Source organism: Choloepus didactylus, chromosome 6, assembly GCF_015220235.1.
Source record: "Choloepus didactylus isolate mChoDid1 chromosome 6, mChoDid1.pri, whole genome shotgun sequence".
Lineage (NCBI taxonomy): Eukaryota > Metazoa > Chordata > Mammalia > Pilosa > Megalonychidae > Choloepus > Choloepus didactylus.
Genome location: NC_051312.1, coordinates 150,341,917 through 150,358,326, shown reverse-complemented (window position 1 = coordinate 150,358,326; position 16,410 = coordinate 150,341,917). Strand labels below are relative to the sequence as shown.

Here is a 16,410-nt window from a genome sequence, read left to right as displayed (position 1 = left end):
GTTAATCTGACAAAAGATGTACAAGACCTATACACTGAAAAATACAAAACATTGCTGAGAGAAATTAAAGAAGGTATAAATAAATGGAACAACATGTCATGTTCATGGAATAGAAAACTCAGTATTGTTAAGATGTCTATTCTCCCCGAAAGATTATCTAAAGATTTATCGCAATCCCAATCAAAATCTCAGCAGGTTTTTTGGTAGAAATTGACAGTATGACTCTAAAATTCAATGGAAATGCAGAGGACCTAGAAAAGTCAAAGTACTTTGGAAAAGAGGAATGAAGTTGGAGGACGAATATTACCTGATTTCAAGACTTACAAAGGCAATAAATTTTTTTAAATTTCATTTCCAAGGGCAATCAATGTTTTATTCTTTGATGGCTACTTTTTTGTGCAGCCTTTTCTTATTTTATGAATGCAATACCTTCTTGACTCTTTCTTCAGATACCAGCTAGATTTTTTTTAAGGTTATCGTCAGTACTTCCTTGCTTTTCTCTAATCGTCTTTAAGAAAGGCTTCAGATGGACCTCAGAAGGTGTGTACGTGTGTTGGAAGAAACATAACAAAATAATACTTTATTCTGTTTGTGTTTATTTTTAATTTATAGCGTAATGCCGCAACTATTTTCTTACCTGATCCTCACAGCAATCAAACAAATCATTCGAGACTGGGACCTTGCCCCCATTTCATAGATAAGGCCGGGAGAAGTGATAACTTTCCCAAGATCGCACAGCCAGCCAGTGGCAGAGCTAGGGTTTGAACCCAGGCAGCCTGCTCCCCAGTGTGGTTTGCTTCCAGACCTCAAGGACCGAGTTTGCAGGGAAACAGGAAAGAAAGGACATTTTCCAAAGGCTCTGGCGGGAAGGGAAAAGGCAGCAGGAGGCCAGGCCAGGGTCCCGGGGCGTCCCGAGCTTGCGGGGAACAAGGGTTTCGGGGGTGGGGCCGGCTCAAGGACAGGGCTCGGGCACAGGGGCAGCATAACTTCAGTGGCTCCACTCTGCCCAGAGGCGCCGTTTAATCAGTAACTGGCCTGCTTCCTTTACAGCCCTGGCTCACAGCTCCGTTTGGAGGCATTTTACAGATCACCTGGCATAAGCCCTTCCTTTTATTGAAAAGAAAACTGAGGCAGAGAGCAAGGGAGTGGCCCGTCCCAGGTCACAAAGTTGGTTAAGTCAGTAAAGCAGTGAAGCTGGGGCTAGAGCCCAAGTTGGGCAACTCGGAGACAGGTGTTTTCTCAGGTAGATGGCGCAGGTGGCCTCCAGGGTCAAGGGCAGATGGAGGAGGAAGGAGGCAGAGGCAGCTCCTGGCCGGGGAGCTCCAGCCACCTTGGTCTGATTGCACACCTGAGCTCCAGGCAGCAGCAACACCAAGGGAAGAGAAACCACACCCCAGCACACTTGTGTTCTTGGTTATTTTTGTTTTGTGTTCTTAAACCTTTTACTGTGAAATAATTTCAAACTTACAGGACAATTGCAAAAATAATACAAACTGGAGGGTATATGGGACAGCTGTATTTTCTGCATGACTTTTCTGAAAACCTACAACTTCTCTAATAAAATAAATACATAATGCAAACCCCATACAGAGAACCCCAACATAACCCCACCCCCAGATAAACAGTTCCGCCAACTTTTAACATTTTGCCACACAATTGCTCTATCATTCTACCCATTCACTCATCCATCCAACCATCCATCCAGCCATCTATTTATCCATCTATTTTCTAAATATTTGAGAGTAGGTTGCATACATCATGCTCCTTGGACACAGAAAACCTCCATGTACATTTCCTAAGAACAAGGATTTTCACATTTGTTACGACCCTAAGTACAGTTGTCAAGATGAGAAATTTATCATTGACGTAAAGCTTAGAGTCTATATTTCAATTTTTTTCTTATGTCCCAATAATGTCCTTATTAGCCTTTTCTCCTTCATGATGAGATCCAGCCCTGTATTGCATTTCATTGTCATTGTCTCTTTAGTTGATCTTTTTTTTTAAAAAATTCAATTTTAGTAAGATATATTCATATACCATGCAGTCATACAAACGTACATTCAGTTGTTCACAGCACCATTATATAGTTGTGTGTTCATCACCAAAATTAATTTTTGAACATTTTCAATACCACACACACAAAAATAATAAGAATAAAATTAAAGTCAAAAAGAACAAAGTTAAAAAGAACACTGGGTGCCTTTGTTTTTTTTGTTTTTTTGTTTTTTTGCCCCCATTTTTCCATTCATCCATCCATACACTGGACAAAGGGCAGTGTGGTCCATACAGCTTTTCCAATCACATTGTAACCCCTCATAAGCTACAGTTTTATACAATTGTCTTCAAGATTCAAGGGTTCTGGGTTGTAGTTTGATAGTTTCAGGTATTTACTGCTAGCTACTCCAATTCATTAGAACATAAAAAAGGTTATCTATATCGTGCGTAAGAGTGCCCACCAGAGTGACCTCTCAACTCCATTAGAAATCTCTCAGCCCCTGAAGCTTATTTAATCTCCTTTCACATCCCCCTTTTGGTCAAGAAGATGTTCTCCATCCCACGATGCCGGGTCCAGATTCATCCCCAGGAGTCATATTCCATGTTGACAGGGAGATTTACTCCCCTGGGTGTCAGATCCCACATAGGAGGGAGAGGGAGGGCTAGTTGCTTTTTTTTTTTTTTTTTAATTGCAAAAATACATATATAACATAAACTTCCCCATCTGAACCCTCCCTGAGCATATCTTTCAGTGCGATTAATCACAATGTGCTTACTTTTGCCTCTCTCATTCTCCCTTTCTTAAAAGTAAACCTATTTGCAGTTGCACCTTCAAATCACAGTGCCCTGTGAAGCCAGGTGCTTGCTTACCCCAAATATAGACAGAGGCCGCATGCCCTCCCAGCCTCTCTCTGCCTGCAGCTCCAGCAGATCCTGCCCAGGGCCCCAGAAACACAGCCTGGCTTGAGGCCACTTCAGAAGAAAGAACGAGGAATGGCTGCTAGGTGGATGGATGGGAATAAAGGACTTGTGGTCCCCGCTGAGGGAAGACCCTGGGCTGAGGGAGGGCGAAAACCCAAAGGGAGAGGGTGGCAGGGGCAAGACCAGTTAATTGCAATTCCTACCCAGCGTCCTGGAGAGAAAGACGGTAGAAGGTCTGGAAGTCCAGGAGGGGAGAAAGTATAAGTCTTGGCACATATAGAACTTTCTGTTGTTTTCAGCATGCTAGTAATAAGTTAAGTGATACTTATCTGCTCCAAGGCCAGTGGTTGTCCAAAGAACCCGATTTATAGAAGGTAAGAAAAGGCAATTTTATATGATGATACAGAGCCACCCTATTCTCCCACTGAGGAAGAAACTCAGCAGGGCTGAGAGTTGAGTGCTGAGCAAACAAAACTCTGCGACCAAGTCAACCAAAGGATCCTCCCTCTCAACCTGTTCCTGGTCCCCCAAGCACATTCTAACAGACCCATCTCCAGGTCCAACCCCCCAGGCCCACGATCCCACTGGCTCTGGAGGCCGGAAAATCCAAAGCAGGGACTTTCCATGGTTAGCTCAGAGTAGAGCCCTCTGAGTGGCATTGGGTTCCATAAATGTCTCTACACTCACAAATAGCAAAAATACTACTAACCAAGGGAATATTATTCAGCCGTAAAAAGGAATGAAGTTCTGGTACATGCAACTACCTGGGTGACCCCTGAAGACATCTTGTTGGGTGAAATAAGCCAGACACAAAAGGACAGATAATGTGTGAGCTCACTTATATGAAATACCTGGAATATGCAAATTCAGAGACAACAAGTAGATTAGAGGTCACCAGAAGCTGAGAGGAGCTATTGTTTAATGGGTCCAGAGTTTCTGTTCAAGGTGTTGAAAAAGTTTTGGTAATGGATGGTGGTGATGGTAGCCCAGTATTGCAAATGTGATTAATATCGCCGAATTGTATGCATGAAAGTCATTAAAATGGGAAAATTTGTGTTGCAGATATGTTACCACAATAAAACTTAAAAAGAGAAAGAGAGAGAGAGAGAGAGAGAGTGCTGTACAACCCCAAGAGTAAACTCTAATGTAAACTATGGACTTATTTAATAATAGAATTATTTTTTAAAAAATACTACTGACAATCCATAAATCCACACAAGATTCCAATCAAAGCACTTGGGGAAAAAATAAATCCTCATGCCAAAACTTTTTTTTTTTTTTCTTTTAAGATAGTCTCTCATTTGGCTGAGGTTGGGTGTGGTCTGCTGGGAAGGCAGAGGGCAGACCTGAAACCCTGCAGAGGTCCCTGAAACTCCCGGGAGGGGCCAGGAGAGGCTGTCACCTGACCAGCAGGAACGTGCTTCTGTTGCAAGGAGATCAAGGTCAAGGGGCAAAGGTGATGTCACCGGCTGGGGACACAGGTGTGGTGCTCAGACTTGAGACTAGGACAAGTGCTCACCAGGATCTGCAGCACATTCTCTTCACTCACTCATCCAGTGACTCAGTCTCTCCACCCACCCATCAGAGGGCATGGACTGCAATTCCATGACGTCACCAGGGCCAGAGAACCATAAAGCCCTGGGACTGGCTGAGATGGTTCGAGCAAGAAAGGAAAGCACAGTGTGACCATCCACCATGGCCATTCAAACAACAGAAGGCTGGAAGGCAAGCTGCAGCCTTCCAGAGACGCCTACCTTCTCTTGGGCACAAGCCAAGGCGGAAATGGCTCTCAGGGCCTCCTCCTGCCCACTAGCTTGAGGCAGACCCTGGGCAGGGTTTGAGGCCACCACCGATAAAAGAACCAGGAATGCCTTCCAAAAACTGATGATGTATTTGTCATCCTGAGCAATGCGGAACACACTAGAAGGAGGTAACAGTGAGATCAGAGGTGAAACCGGAGAAAGTCCTCGTTTTCAAGTTGCTCATGATAAAAGGAAATGTCTCCAGCAAAGAGTGGAGGCCCTATTTGGAAGGGGTCACTCCAGTTAAATAACCATCCCCAGGTCAACTCGGGCAGCTGCTGAGCAGAGACCAGGGGCCCAACTGCAGCCCCTGAGGGCAAGGGCTTTGCACCCTGCCCATGACGGCAGTCCAGAGCCCAGCCCCATGCCTGGTACAGGAAGGGGCTTGATTTGTTCATCCAGAGACGGCTGCAAAAACCATTGATGCGGGAAGAGAAACCCACGTGGGGGATCTCCACACTACCTCACAATCCAGGGGGTGCGATTTACCTAGCAGGAAGCCAGATTCTAGAGAAATGCACCAAGAGGCTAAGGCTCCCTTTTGATAGCCCCACCAAAGCAGTGTTCCCCAAACTCGTCTGGTCACTAAAAAAATAATAAATTAATTTTATCAAACAAACGCTCACGGGGCTTGTTAAACATCCAGAGTCCCAAGGCCCTCTCCCTGGAGATTCCGAGGTCAGGAGCAGGGCCCTGGAATCTGGAAGTTTATCAAGTGCCCCCCAGGCCCCACATCCAGGTTCTTCTTACAGATGTGGAAGTTGGAGAAACCTCACTTACCCCATCCAAGAGACCGCCGGCCCGCTGTCCCACTTCCCATCCCCAGCAGAGCGGAGCCAGCTGGCTGCACTGGAGTTTTCAGTCTATTTTAAGCAGCCACCTGGGCCACACAGACCTACTTCTGGGAGTTGGACTTGCCTCCCACGCCCGGGGACCCTCCCAGCATAGGTTACGAGCATCACCCAAAAGTCCCTGAAGCTGTCATTATTCAGAAACCCACACGCCTGGTTTCTCCCGTAAGTGGACAGAGAGTGGCCCAGGGCAGGACCATGGATACAGAGCCCCTTCCTTCCCCTTTTCAGGGGCTGGGATGGGGAGGAGCCAGGGGAGGCAGCTGGAGCCACAGGGGCCAGTGTTTCCCACTGTGCCTCAGTTTTCCTGTCTTAAAAGTGGGTTAATAACCTCTTATGGCCTTACAGGAAGAGGTGTTGTAAAGCATAATTAGCTGACTCTCTCTTAAGAAAAGCTGCTTATTACGGGGGAGATAATGAGAGCCAGGGCCTCCTATTGTGCCCCTTCCATTTTGATTTCTCCACCCATCACCCAGCCATCTGCCCAAGGCAAGGCAGGTCAAGTTCAAACAGTAAATCAAGATAAAACAACAAGCTTGACAGCACAAGTCTCCCAAGAGGTCCAGAGATCCCGGAAGCCCTGGAGGAGCCAAGCCAAGCCCCAACCCTGTCCACTGCCCGCCCCCCCCACCGAAAACTACCAAGTGGGAAGGAGACAGCCCCACCCTGCCCCCACCCCAGGGCCCCCCAGCCACCTGCCACCTGGGCACATCTGACCCAGCAAAGCCTGGCTGTTGCCTGATCAAGGTGACCCTCCCAACCTCAGTTGACAAGTCTGTAGGTTTCCAATCGCTTTCAAAAACATTTTTTAAAACAAGGAAAAAATTTTATTCCAAATGCAATTTTAGGCAGGACCTCAGAATATATAGAGCAATAAAAGTGGAGTCAGCCAGGTGGAAGGAGCATGTCCCAAAGACCTCAGCAGAGTTCAAAACCACTGCACTAGACAATGCCCCGGACCCTTCTAAGTTGGCTGGGAAAGGAGGGCTGCTGCAGGCTGGAGGCCACCAACAGGTGCTAGGGTGAGCGGCTCCCAAGAACTCTCACAGCTCTGGGGGGCAGGGGAGAGCCACGACAAAAGGAGTCATTCTTTTTGTGCATCTATGTGCCACATTGGATGTTAATACATTCTAATTCTTAGAAAAAGCAGGTTTCATTTTCAGGTGAGAAAACGGATTAAAAGAGGGTAACATCCAAAACTCTGAGAGCTGCAAAGTGGCAGAGCTGAATGTCAGAGCCAAAGTGACCCGTCTCCACTGCCCACTGTCTACACTGCAGCTTCTGAAGGGGACAGTCATTACCCCAACAAGACAGGAGAGGCGACGGAAGCCCGGAGAGATTTCCCGACTTAAAGAACGTTCTGCAAAACTCTACCAAATACAAAGCCTGCATCCTGAGTGCAAGCGATGGGCACTGTTGGATGGATTTCTGCCACTTCTCCCTGGTTCATGAGGTCGTGAGTCCCCCACCTCAGACCCTGCCCCCCAGCAGGGTAAAAACCCAGGAGGCTGTCCCCATTCTGCCAGCTGGGAATGCTTTAGCTCTCCTCACCTCTTAGTGAATCCTGCCTGTCCTTGAGGACCCAGCCCAAGGTCGAGCTTCTCCCTGAAGCTCCTCAATTCAGCAGCTGAGCAATTTCTCCCTGGGACCTGCCACCTCGTTTCAGACCTGCACCTCCCACTTGGCATCAGTGACATCCCACGGCCAAGGCCAAGGCAGGCCAATTTCCTTCTCGTCCCACTTCTCTCCTTCCCCCGACAGAAGCACCTGCTGCTGGAGCACAGCCAGACAGACTCCCAGAGAAAGTAGCCAAGAGAAGGGGAAGGCAACACCTTCATCTTCTCGACTTTTCACTGAACCCACGTTCTGACTTCACGACCTAGGGCTTTTATTTTTAATTGACATGTTTATTGAGATAATTGTAGATTCACATGCCACTGTAAGAAATAATACAGCCCCCTTGCCAGCTTTCTCCACCATCCACGCTGCGTGCTTTTGACTCCCAGCCTCACCATATCTTCTCACGAGACTTTCAGAATCAAGCGATTCCTGGCCAAGGAACAAAAACAGAATCATCCCATTCCCCAATGGATTTGAATGAAACCTGGCAACTAAATCAGGTGCACCTCCCAGAGGAGACTTTGAAGAGCCCAGCTGGGTCTCTAAGACCAAGTGATGGCACACACATCCACACTGTATCACGGTCACTAGCAAATTGCCCCATCAAGTTGAAAAAGTCACCCTCTCCCAACAGTTGAATTTATTTTACTGGGAAAATAACTGTTTGTTTGTTTTTTTCTTTTTTTAATGCTTTTGCATAAATTAGTTGACTCAGTAATAAATATGTGAGATGTTTTGTTTGGAAAAAATAATAATATAGACAGAGCCTTTGTACACTTGGCCCAGTCGCCCCCGAAGGTAGCATCTTGCAAAACTACAGCACAGCATCACAGCTAGGATGTTGTCATGGATACAATTCACAGGTCTTATTCAGATCTCCTGAGTTTTACTTGTACTCGTGTGTGTATGTGTGTGTGTGTTCAGTCCTATATAATACAGTATTAAGTTCCGTATAATAGAATGTTATCAGTAGTGTAGGGTCATGTACCTGCCAGCACACTCAAGATTCGGAACAGCTCCATCTGCCACAAGCGTCCCTCCTGTTGCCCCTTTATAACTATACCTACCTCCCTCCTGCACCCCCTCCACCCCCAACCATGAATCTATCCTCCATTTCTAACATTTCCTCGTGTCTAAAATGTTAAATACATGGAATCATACAGTATGCAACTTTTGGGGATGGGTGGCTCTCTTTGCTCAACAGAATTCCCTGGAGATGCATCCAGCTTGGTGACCAAGCTTGGTGGAGCTGTAAAAAGTTTATCTGACCTTTTTTGACAGCTGCCTTAGTGGACTGAGGGATCTGCAGGAGTTAGTGGAAAAGCCCCAAGTCTTGGGCAGTAGCTCCTAGAGTTGACTTTGTTCTAAAACACCTCTTCTGCGGCTCCCAGGAGGGGTGAATGGAATTACAAATCTAAGAGGCTGTTTGGATGAAAGGGCTGCATATGCAAACAGGAAAACCCTGGGGCCAAAGTAGGGGGCAAGAAGGGAAGGATGAAGACATGGCTGGAGGCCCAGGGTCCACAGTTACACACCAAAATAATCCTGTGTGGTCAAACACAGGGATAAGAGTGACCTGGGAACTACTGAACTGTATCTTTGGCATCAGGTTCTTAGAGCTGGAGCAGATTTTAGATATCCTCTCATCTCATTCCCCATCATCCAGGGGCCAACATTTTGGGTGAAACAGTATTTTTATTTAGTGCCAATTATTAGAAAGTTCTTCCTTTTACTGAGGCATGATCAGCACCATAATAACGTCTACGTATTAACATTGCAACAAAACCAGCCTCATTTCTCCTGCTGAGGGCAATTCATGAAATCCTCACAGTGGTCGTGTGCCCTCTCAGTCTTCTCTTTCTCTGGCTAAACATGCTCAATTCCTCCAATCACTCATCAAACAAAATGTTTTCTAAATCTCTGGACATTGAATCTCACCCCTGGCAATATTCCCCCTAAGATCTGGTACCCAGAATTCAATAGCGTAATCAAATGAGACCCAGTGTGTCCCCCCACTGAGGCAGCTTGTTAATCATGGCAGCTTATCAATTGTCCAATAATTCATTCTATTAGCACACACAGACAGTAAAATAAATAAACACCTGGCTATAGGGAGTTTGTTGAGTAAAGAATGATATAGCCATTTCATGAAAGCCTCATGCAGCAATCAAAACTGGTTTTCTACAGGGGCTCAGATATTTGTAGGCCAATGTTCATAGCAGCATTATTTGCAATAACCCAAAAGTAGAAACAACCCAAGAGTCCATCCAGAGATGAATGGATAAACAAAATATGGTCTGTTCATACAATGAAATATTCTTCAGCATAAAAAGGAATGAAGTTCTGATGCTTGCTACAGTGTAGATGAACCTTGAAGACATCATGTTGAGTGAAATAAGCCAGACCCAAAAGGACAAATATTATATAATCTTGCTTATATGAAATACCTAGAACATGCAAATTCATAGAGACAGTAGATTACAGATCATCAGGAAAGGGGACTGCTTAATGGGTGCAGAGTTTCTGTTTGGGGTGATAAAAAAGTTTGGGTGATGGGAGCACAATATTGTGAATGTAATTAATACCACTGAATTGTACACTTGAAAGCGACTAAAATGGGAAATTTTGGTTTGTATATATCTTAATACAAGAGAAAGTTAAATGAATGAACAACCCTAAGAAAAGAAAAAGTATGAGATTACTTCTCACCCTTTAAAGCTTAGCTCATGTCTCCTTCTCTGGGAAACTTTCAAGGACAGATCCTTCTCTCACCTTTTTAATTGGGTGCTCTCCTCTTCATTACCCTAGCACCCTTCTCACACCTGTCCAGGTATCTCAAATCCTCAAGGTCAAGCCCCTTGCTCCTTAAGGATGGAAGACAGAGAGCCTGTCTTTGCTCCAAATCCTAAAGGGGTTGATATTTAATGAATATTTTAAGAAAGCATGCTTAGAAAACACCAAATTGTTAAAATGCCTCTGTATGGGTAATTTTTTCCATTTTTCCATCACAAATAAGCCTTTAGCTGCAGAACAGTAACTATATAATGATTCCATTTGGGGAGAAATATGTGTATACATAATATCTGTGCAAATATTAGTATATATATGGAAGACTTGTGAGAGAACATAAGCCAAACCAGTTATAGCAGTTATTTCTGCAGGGAGAATTTCAGAGGAATTTCACTTTCTATTTTGTACACGAAAAAGGGATAACCAAATAAAAATAGTGGGAGAGGCATCATGACACGCCAGGCCTCCAGTGGCCTATCAACCAATACCGTAGCGCCAGGATCCTTGTCCTGAACGTGGGCTTTCCTGTGCAGATTGGCTCAGCCTCTCCTGCCAGGCTGTCCAAATCTTCCTGACTCATAAAGAAATCATCCAAAGGTAGCGACCTTTCCCACCCAGCTGTGTGTCATCTACCAAGCTGATAAGCATAGGCTCCAAGTTTTCATCCAAGCTGTTACCAAAGAAGAAATGGTGCAGAACGCAAGAGGGAGGGAGTGGTGGCCAGAGGTCACTGTCCAGCAACTGAGGCGATCAGATATGGATCCACCAGGCCTTCAGTCCTCTCACCAGCCCCCAGGCCTGCCCGGTGCCAAGCAGATTTGAAGCTGACAGCCATGACCTCCCCAGCACACAAGTGGCATATGCACTGCGATCACAAATTAGACAAAACATTTCATAGAGTAAAGAGGCATGAAAAATGTCAACAACTTGATTCGTTGGTGTGAGCCAATTGTGGGTGATTTTTTTATTTCACTTTAAAATGTCCACTATTACTTGTAATCATGTATATAATAAATAAAGCTACATTTTGTTTAAAGCCTCGTTGCAATCATGTCTCCAGCAGAGCTTCTGATCTACCAGCTAAGGAACCTCATCAAAAGGGGAAACCAGACGGGTTTGCTGGGAGATGTTTTGAGAGCAGGTGTGCTGGCACCTGCTGATCGCCACTTCCATTTTTAAATGCTCCCAGCTCTCTGCTTAATGATGTGTTCTGGGGCTTGGCAGGGGATATGCGTCAATCACCATTGTCTTTGGGATACAATTTTATACTGGTCTTGCGGTTAAGGTCAAAGGCTTTGAAGTTGGACAGATACAGGGTTGAATTCTTGCTCTGCTTCTTACTGTCTTTAGGCCATTGCTCAAATCCTTTGAGCCTCTGCCTTCTCATCTGTAAAAGAGGCATATGTTTTTTTTTCACACAGTTGCGGTAAGGATAAAATAAGATAATGAACTGAAGCACATGTATTTGGTGAAGTGTAGAAATGATTATCATCATTTATATTTTCCACCTTTACATTATATCCTCAGCATCACCAGTGTGGGCCATAAAGAGACAACAGATTTTTACCAGTCGTAGCCAACTGTCACAAGAATTCTAGGGAAAACCCCAGGATGTTGCTAAGCCCAGTCAGCAGGGGCAAATTCTGAAAATATAAGACATCAAGACTGAATTTTTAGCAGGGGCCTATTTCTGGAAAAGTTCTGAATCATGAAAAAAAAAAGGGCAATTCCTACCCTGGGCTTGGAAGCAAACACCAGATAGTCTCTCACCACTGCTAGCCAGCACGAGAATGCACTGAGAAACCCAAAATTCCCACTCTAGTGACTACCAAACGGCTTTTATGACTTCTCATCTCTGAGACATCCAAGAAGAGAAATCCGTTTCTTACCCAAATCAAACCAATTCCCACCGTTGCTAACCCATCACTTCAGAGCCCCGTGGAGTGGGCGGCCCTGCCTTGCACTGCCAGCATCTGAGAAGAACACAGCCGAGCCAAGCTACCCAGGTTAGAAGAGGACCCCACTATTATTGGAGCTCTGTGGACTTGGACAGTCCACTAAGCCTCTCTGTGCCCCATTTTCCTATAAGAGGTGATAATAATAGCACCTTATCTCTCAGAGGTGCAAGCCATACACACACTGTGGAACAGAGCCCTAGTGTGCTCAGTAAATGCCAGGAATGGTGACGGTGACTAGCAGACACTCCGGGAGCCACGTTCAAGTGTCAGAAGCAACGACATCTGTCCCAGCCCCCTTCCTCTTCCCAGCAGCCTGAGAACGAACAGCCCACAGGGGATCTCCAGGATCCACCAGGTCCCGAGGGAAAAGGCCAGTGACCACGGTGGGCTGCGTGCTCCCCGGGGGGATGCAAAGGGAGAGGCCGGGGCAGGGGGCGGTGGTGGGCAGGGGCCGTGACTGGTTCTCCCAAGCAGCCTGTGGTGGCGTGGCCTCTCTGCCAACAAGCCAAGGCTCTGAGCAGATCCACCCTCAGACAATGCCTGTGGCCAGGAGGCGACTTCTTGCCCACATCTATCAAGCAAGTTCTGCTTTCTTGTGCCTCAGTTTCCCCATCTCCTAAGTGGAGGCCGCGAATCTGCAGGTGTTGCTGGTCTTTCCAGGACAAAGGTGGAAGGAAGGTTCTAGAAAGCCCCCTTGAGTAGACAGGCTTCCAGTCCCTGGGAGGCTCAGTCCCTGCCCGAAAAACAGCCTTTCTTCCCCTCTGCTCACCACCTTCCCTTTTCTTTCTCTCACTCCCTTGCACACTCCTTCCCAGCTTGAGACCTTCCCCAGGGACCTCACCCACAGTCTCAGGAGAACAAAGAAAGAAGGAAGTTTTTTAAAGGGTTATTTGGCTTGGTGGGGAAAGGGGTAGGGGAGGGAGGGGTGGTCCCAGCACCCATTTCCCTTTCAGGACACCTTTCTCATTGAAGCCCAGGTAGAGAGGGAAATGGTAACCAGAAGTGCAGGTGGAAGAGAGCCTCGACTGCCGCGACGCTGCCACCCCACACTCATCTGAGAGCTTCTCTGTGGGCAGCGGGACGGGCCAGGGCTTCCTCCAAGCCAGCACACCTGGGACAAGCCAGGCTCTCCTCACGGCATCCGGCCCATACTAGCATCTCGTGTTGTCTCCAGGGCCTTTTCCAACCCCCAAAATTCAATCCGTGTGATCCGTAGACCATGCTGCAACATACAAAGCGCTTTCACTTCAAGTGTCCCTTTTAACCCTCATCGCAGAACTTTACCTTAGGTGTCAATAGGCACAGAGACGCTTAGAGAGATTATTTCAGCTCCACACTGGATACACCTGCTGTCATCACAGACCAACCCCCCAGCCCTGGTGCACCCCATTGCCCCTCAGGCCTGGGTTAGAGGGCCTCCTAAGCACCCACTCTTCGCTAACCCATATCTTGAATTTATTACACAGCATGGTAATTCCGTGTGTGTCGCATGGCACTGCGTGTTCTTGGAAGGCAGGGCTGTGTGACTGCGGTCGTTCTCCCAGCTGTTTCCCATGCTCAACCGGTGGGCCCCTAAGTGCGGGAGCGACTGATTAAATGAATGGATGAGTGACCAATTAACAAAAAGATGGCCCTCTCAACAGTCAGAGCCGTAGAGCACAGCCCCCAGTGCCTTGCCTTCCTTTTGACCCCACAACATTTGATTCTCCAGCCCTGTCCTCCATGTGCTCGGGGCACTGAGTCTTCCCTGGGCCAACCCTGACCTGAGAAGAAACCAGTGGGTGTCAAAGCAGCTTCACAGCCGCCATCCAACAGTCAACAGGGCCCAAGGCCTTCGGTGCAGCAGGCTGCCCAGTTCTCACTACCAGCCCTGATGAGTGGCCCCTGCGCCCCGGCTCCCACCCAGGCAGAACTCACACAGCCCCTGCCCTGTATGGATGTCAGGGCCCTGCGATGGTGGAGGCCACTTCCCATGGGTCTCAGTCTTGATGGGAAGGGGTGAGGGTGGGAGCTGGGCCCTGGAGACAGCCAGAACACATACCCCCAGAGAGATCCTCCAGAGAGGGAAGGAGCCCCCAGAGCAGCCTGGAAACAAGAAGCACAAGCTACAGGGACCCTGTGTGGCTCAGCAGGGCCTGAGACAAATCTGCTGACACAGAGGGTCACCAGGCAGTGCGTCACCTCCCTTCAGGGAACACCTCACGGCAATGTCTGCAGATCCAAAGGCAAAGTGAGCCCAGAGGATGAGGCTCCCAGGAAGGTAGCGGCAGGTGGGGAGGACGTGAAGACTTCCTGGAGAAAGAGAAATGAGCTTTGGGCATGGCAGACCATTTCCTTCCCAACCCACTGCCTTGTGTTTAACTTCTGCACACGTTCCTCAGCATCACTCTCAAGACCCTAAGTTCCTGAGACCAACCAGCTTGAAAAGCCCTGATGACTCCAGAAAGACCTAGCTTTTCCACTGTCAGCAGGAGAGTCCCAGAAAGGGAAGTCAAGAAGAACAAACGACTTGCAAAGAGGGAAGAAAGAACAGCTTTGAAATAACAAATAGCAAACAGCAGGCTCTCCGCTGAGGAGGCAGGGGGCTAGAGGCCCAAGCAGGCCATTATCAAGGAACCATAAACAGAGTTTGCAATTACAGAAAGGAAACTAGAAGGCGTTGGGCAAATCCACCTCGCAGCAGGGACAGCAGCAGCCTCTCCAGCTGGCTGCCAAGTCCTTGCTTCCTTATCATTGCTGGGCAAAGAATGGAGAAAACTGAGACTCTCAAGACTCAAATGCTATTTGTGGTTTGGGCACAAACCATGGACAGCCCCAGAATCCGGTGCTCCACAACCTCCCCAAGTCAGGATGCTGCGTGGAGAAAAAGAATTGATTTGAGAGATCTCCAAAATGTAGCCTGACCTGAAGCCACAGCCTCAGCGTGGGGAGGAGGAAGTTTCCCTGACCCAGGAACACAGAGAAAAAGTGAGGCTGCCACTGGATCCCCAGCTACCATTTGCAGAGTAACAAATCTCTCCTTCACTCTCAGCGGCATCCAGGAAACCTGGGTCTGGGCTGGACAGAGGGTAGAGTCCTCCCTTCTCCTTCTGTCTGAGCACTAGAAACAACCCATCTCCACCTCCAGTAAAGTAACAACCCATCCCCAACTCAATAAAGTAAACCATCCCCAACTTGCATGTTAAGATGGCACACTGTTGAGCGCCTTCAAGAGGTCTCTGATTGTTCTCTACCAATGAGTTTCCTGCTTCGGTGTCCTCCAAATGGCTCAAGGCACGCCCACAACCCTTCCCATCAAGGCACCTTCCCAAAGAGAAACCAAAGCTTTGACCTCCCAGTTGTCCTCTGCAAAGATGCCCAAGTACCCCGTGACCAGGAAGAAAGAAGCAAATTCCCTTGGAGGCGAAGAATGGCTAAGACTCCAAACTTCCCCGGAACCCTGCCTTCCCGGGCCAAATCACCCCAATAGCAAAGCCTCTGCGCCCCGGTTTCTTCCCGACGTAAATGAGTTCATAGAGAGACGGGAGCAGAGTCCTTTCTCTCGAGTCCCAAAAACCACCGACAGGCGGGAAGGCCGGAGGGAAGACTCAGCCTCCCGGAGCCTGGGGTTCTCCGCCCCGATCTGGAGCGCCCGGGTCTGGTCCCGAAGGTCCCGCCTGCCCCGCAGCCCCCGCCTCCCCCGGCCCGGCCGGCCGCGGCCCGGTACTCGCCGAACAGGAAATTCCACCTGGCCGGCCAGCGCCCGGGCGCCCAGGTGGGCACTGCGGTGGCGCGCTGGGCCGAGACAAAGCGCGGGGAGGGCGCCAGGGGGTCCCCAACAGCCCCCACCCACCCTCCGATCGCGCCCCGCACCCACCCAGTCCTCGGCGTCCGGCCCCAATGGGGGCTACCCGGCCCCGCGCCGCCCGCCCTGCCGGGGCAGTGTGCGAAGCGCAGTGGCGGGGGAGTCGCGGGCTTCCCCCCGCCCGGCCCACGCGCGCCCACCTGGTGCTGCGAGCTGTACTTGAGCTCCGCGCCGAAGTCCCTGGGGCCCCCGCCGCCCTGCCGGGCCCGATTGCTCTTCATGGTCCCGGCGTGGGTCGGGTCTCAGAGGCGCCTTCCCTCCAGGCGGCCGGCTCCCATGGCCCGGTGACGCAGGGGCGCAGGGGACTGGCTGGGCGAGGGTGGGCAGAGTTCCCGGCAGGCCGCCCCTTCGCTCTCACTCTCACCTACCGCGCAGGTAGTTTCAGGGTGTGGCCTGCCCGGGGCCCCGCCCACTGCCCGCTCCCCGGCGCACCTTTCCCGGGAAGCCCGCCCTGCACCGGCCCTACCTGCAGCCCAGCCCTACCCAGCAGCTTCGCGCACCCGCGTGAACGCTGGAAACAGGGCCGTGGGCCTGGAGGTGATGCAGATACAAGCTGCTGCCACTTGGTTGGTGGGGGTTGGTGTCATTATCGTCAACTATGACCCTGACATATCAGGCCCTGTGTCAAT

At 48.9% G+C, this 16,410-nt stretch overlaps 1 protein-coding gene across 1 annotated transcript in view; it reads right to left on the bottom strand.

Annotated features, from left to right (window-relative positions):
* ST14 (ST14 transmembrane serine protease matriptase) overlaps window positions 1-16,156 on the bottom strand; it is a 41,218-nt gene extending 25,062 nt beyond the window's left edge. The window contains exon 1 of the mRNA XM_037841962.1: window positions 15,922-16,156. Within this exon, the coding sequence (XP_037697890.1) occupies window positions 15,922-16,002 (81 nt within the window). The 5' untranslated portion in view covers window positions 16,003-16,156. The remainder of the gene's footprint in view (window positions 1-15,921) is intronic.
* Between the last annotated feature and the right edge of the window lie 254 nt (window positions 16,157-16,410).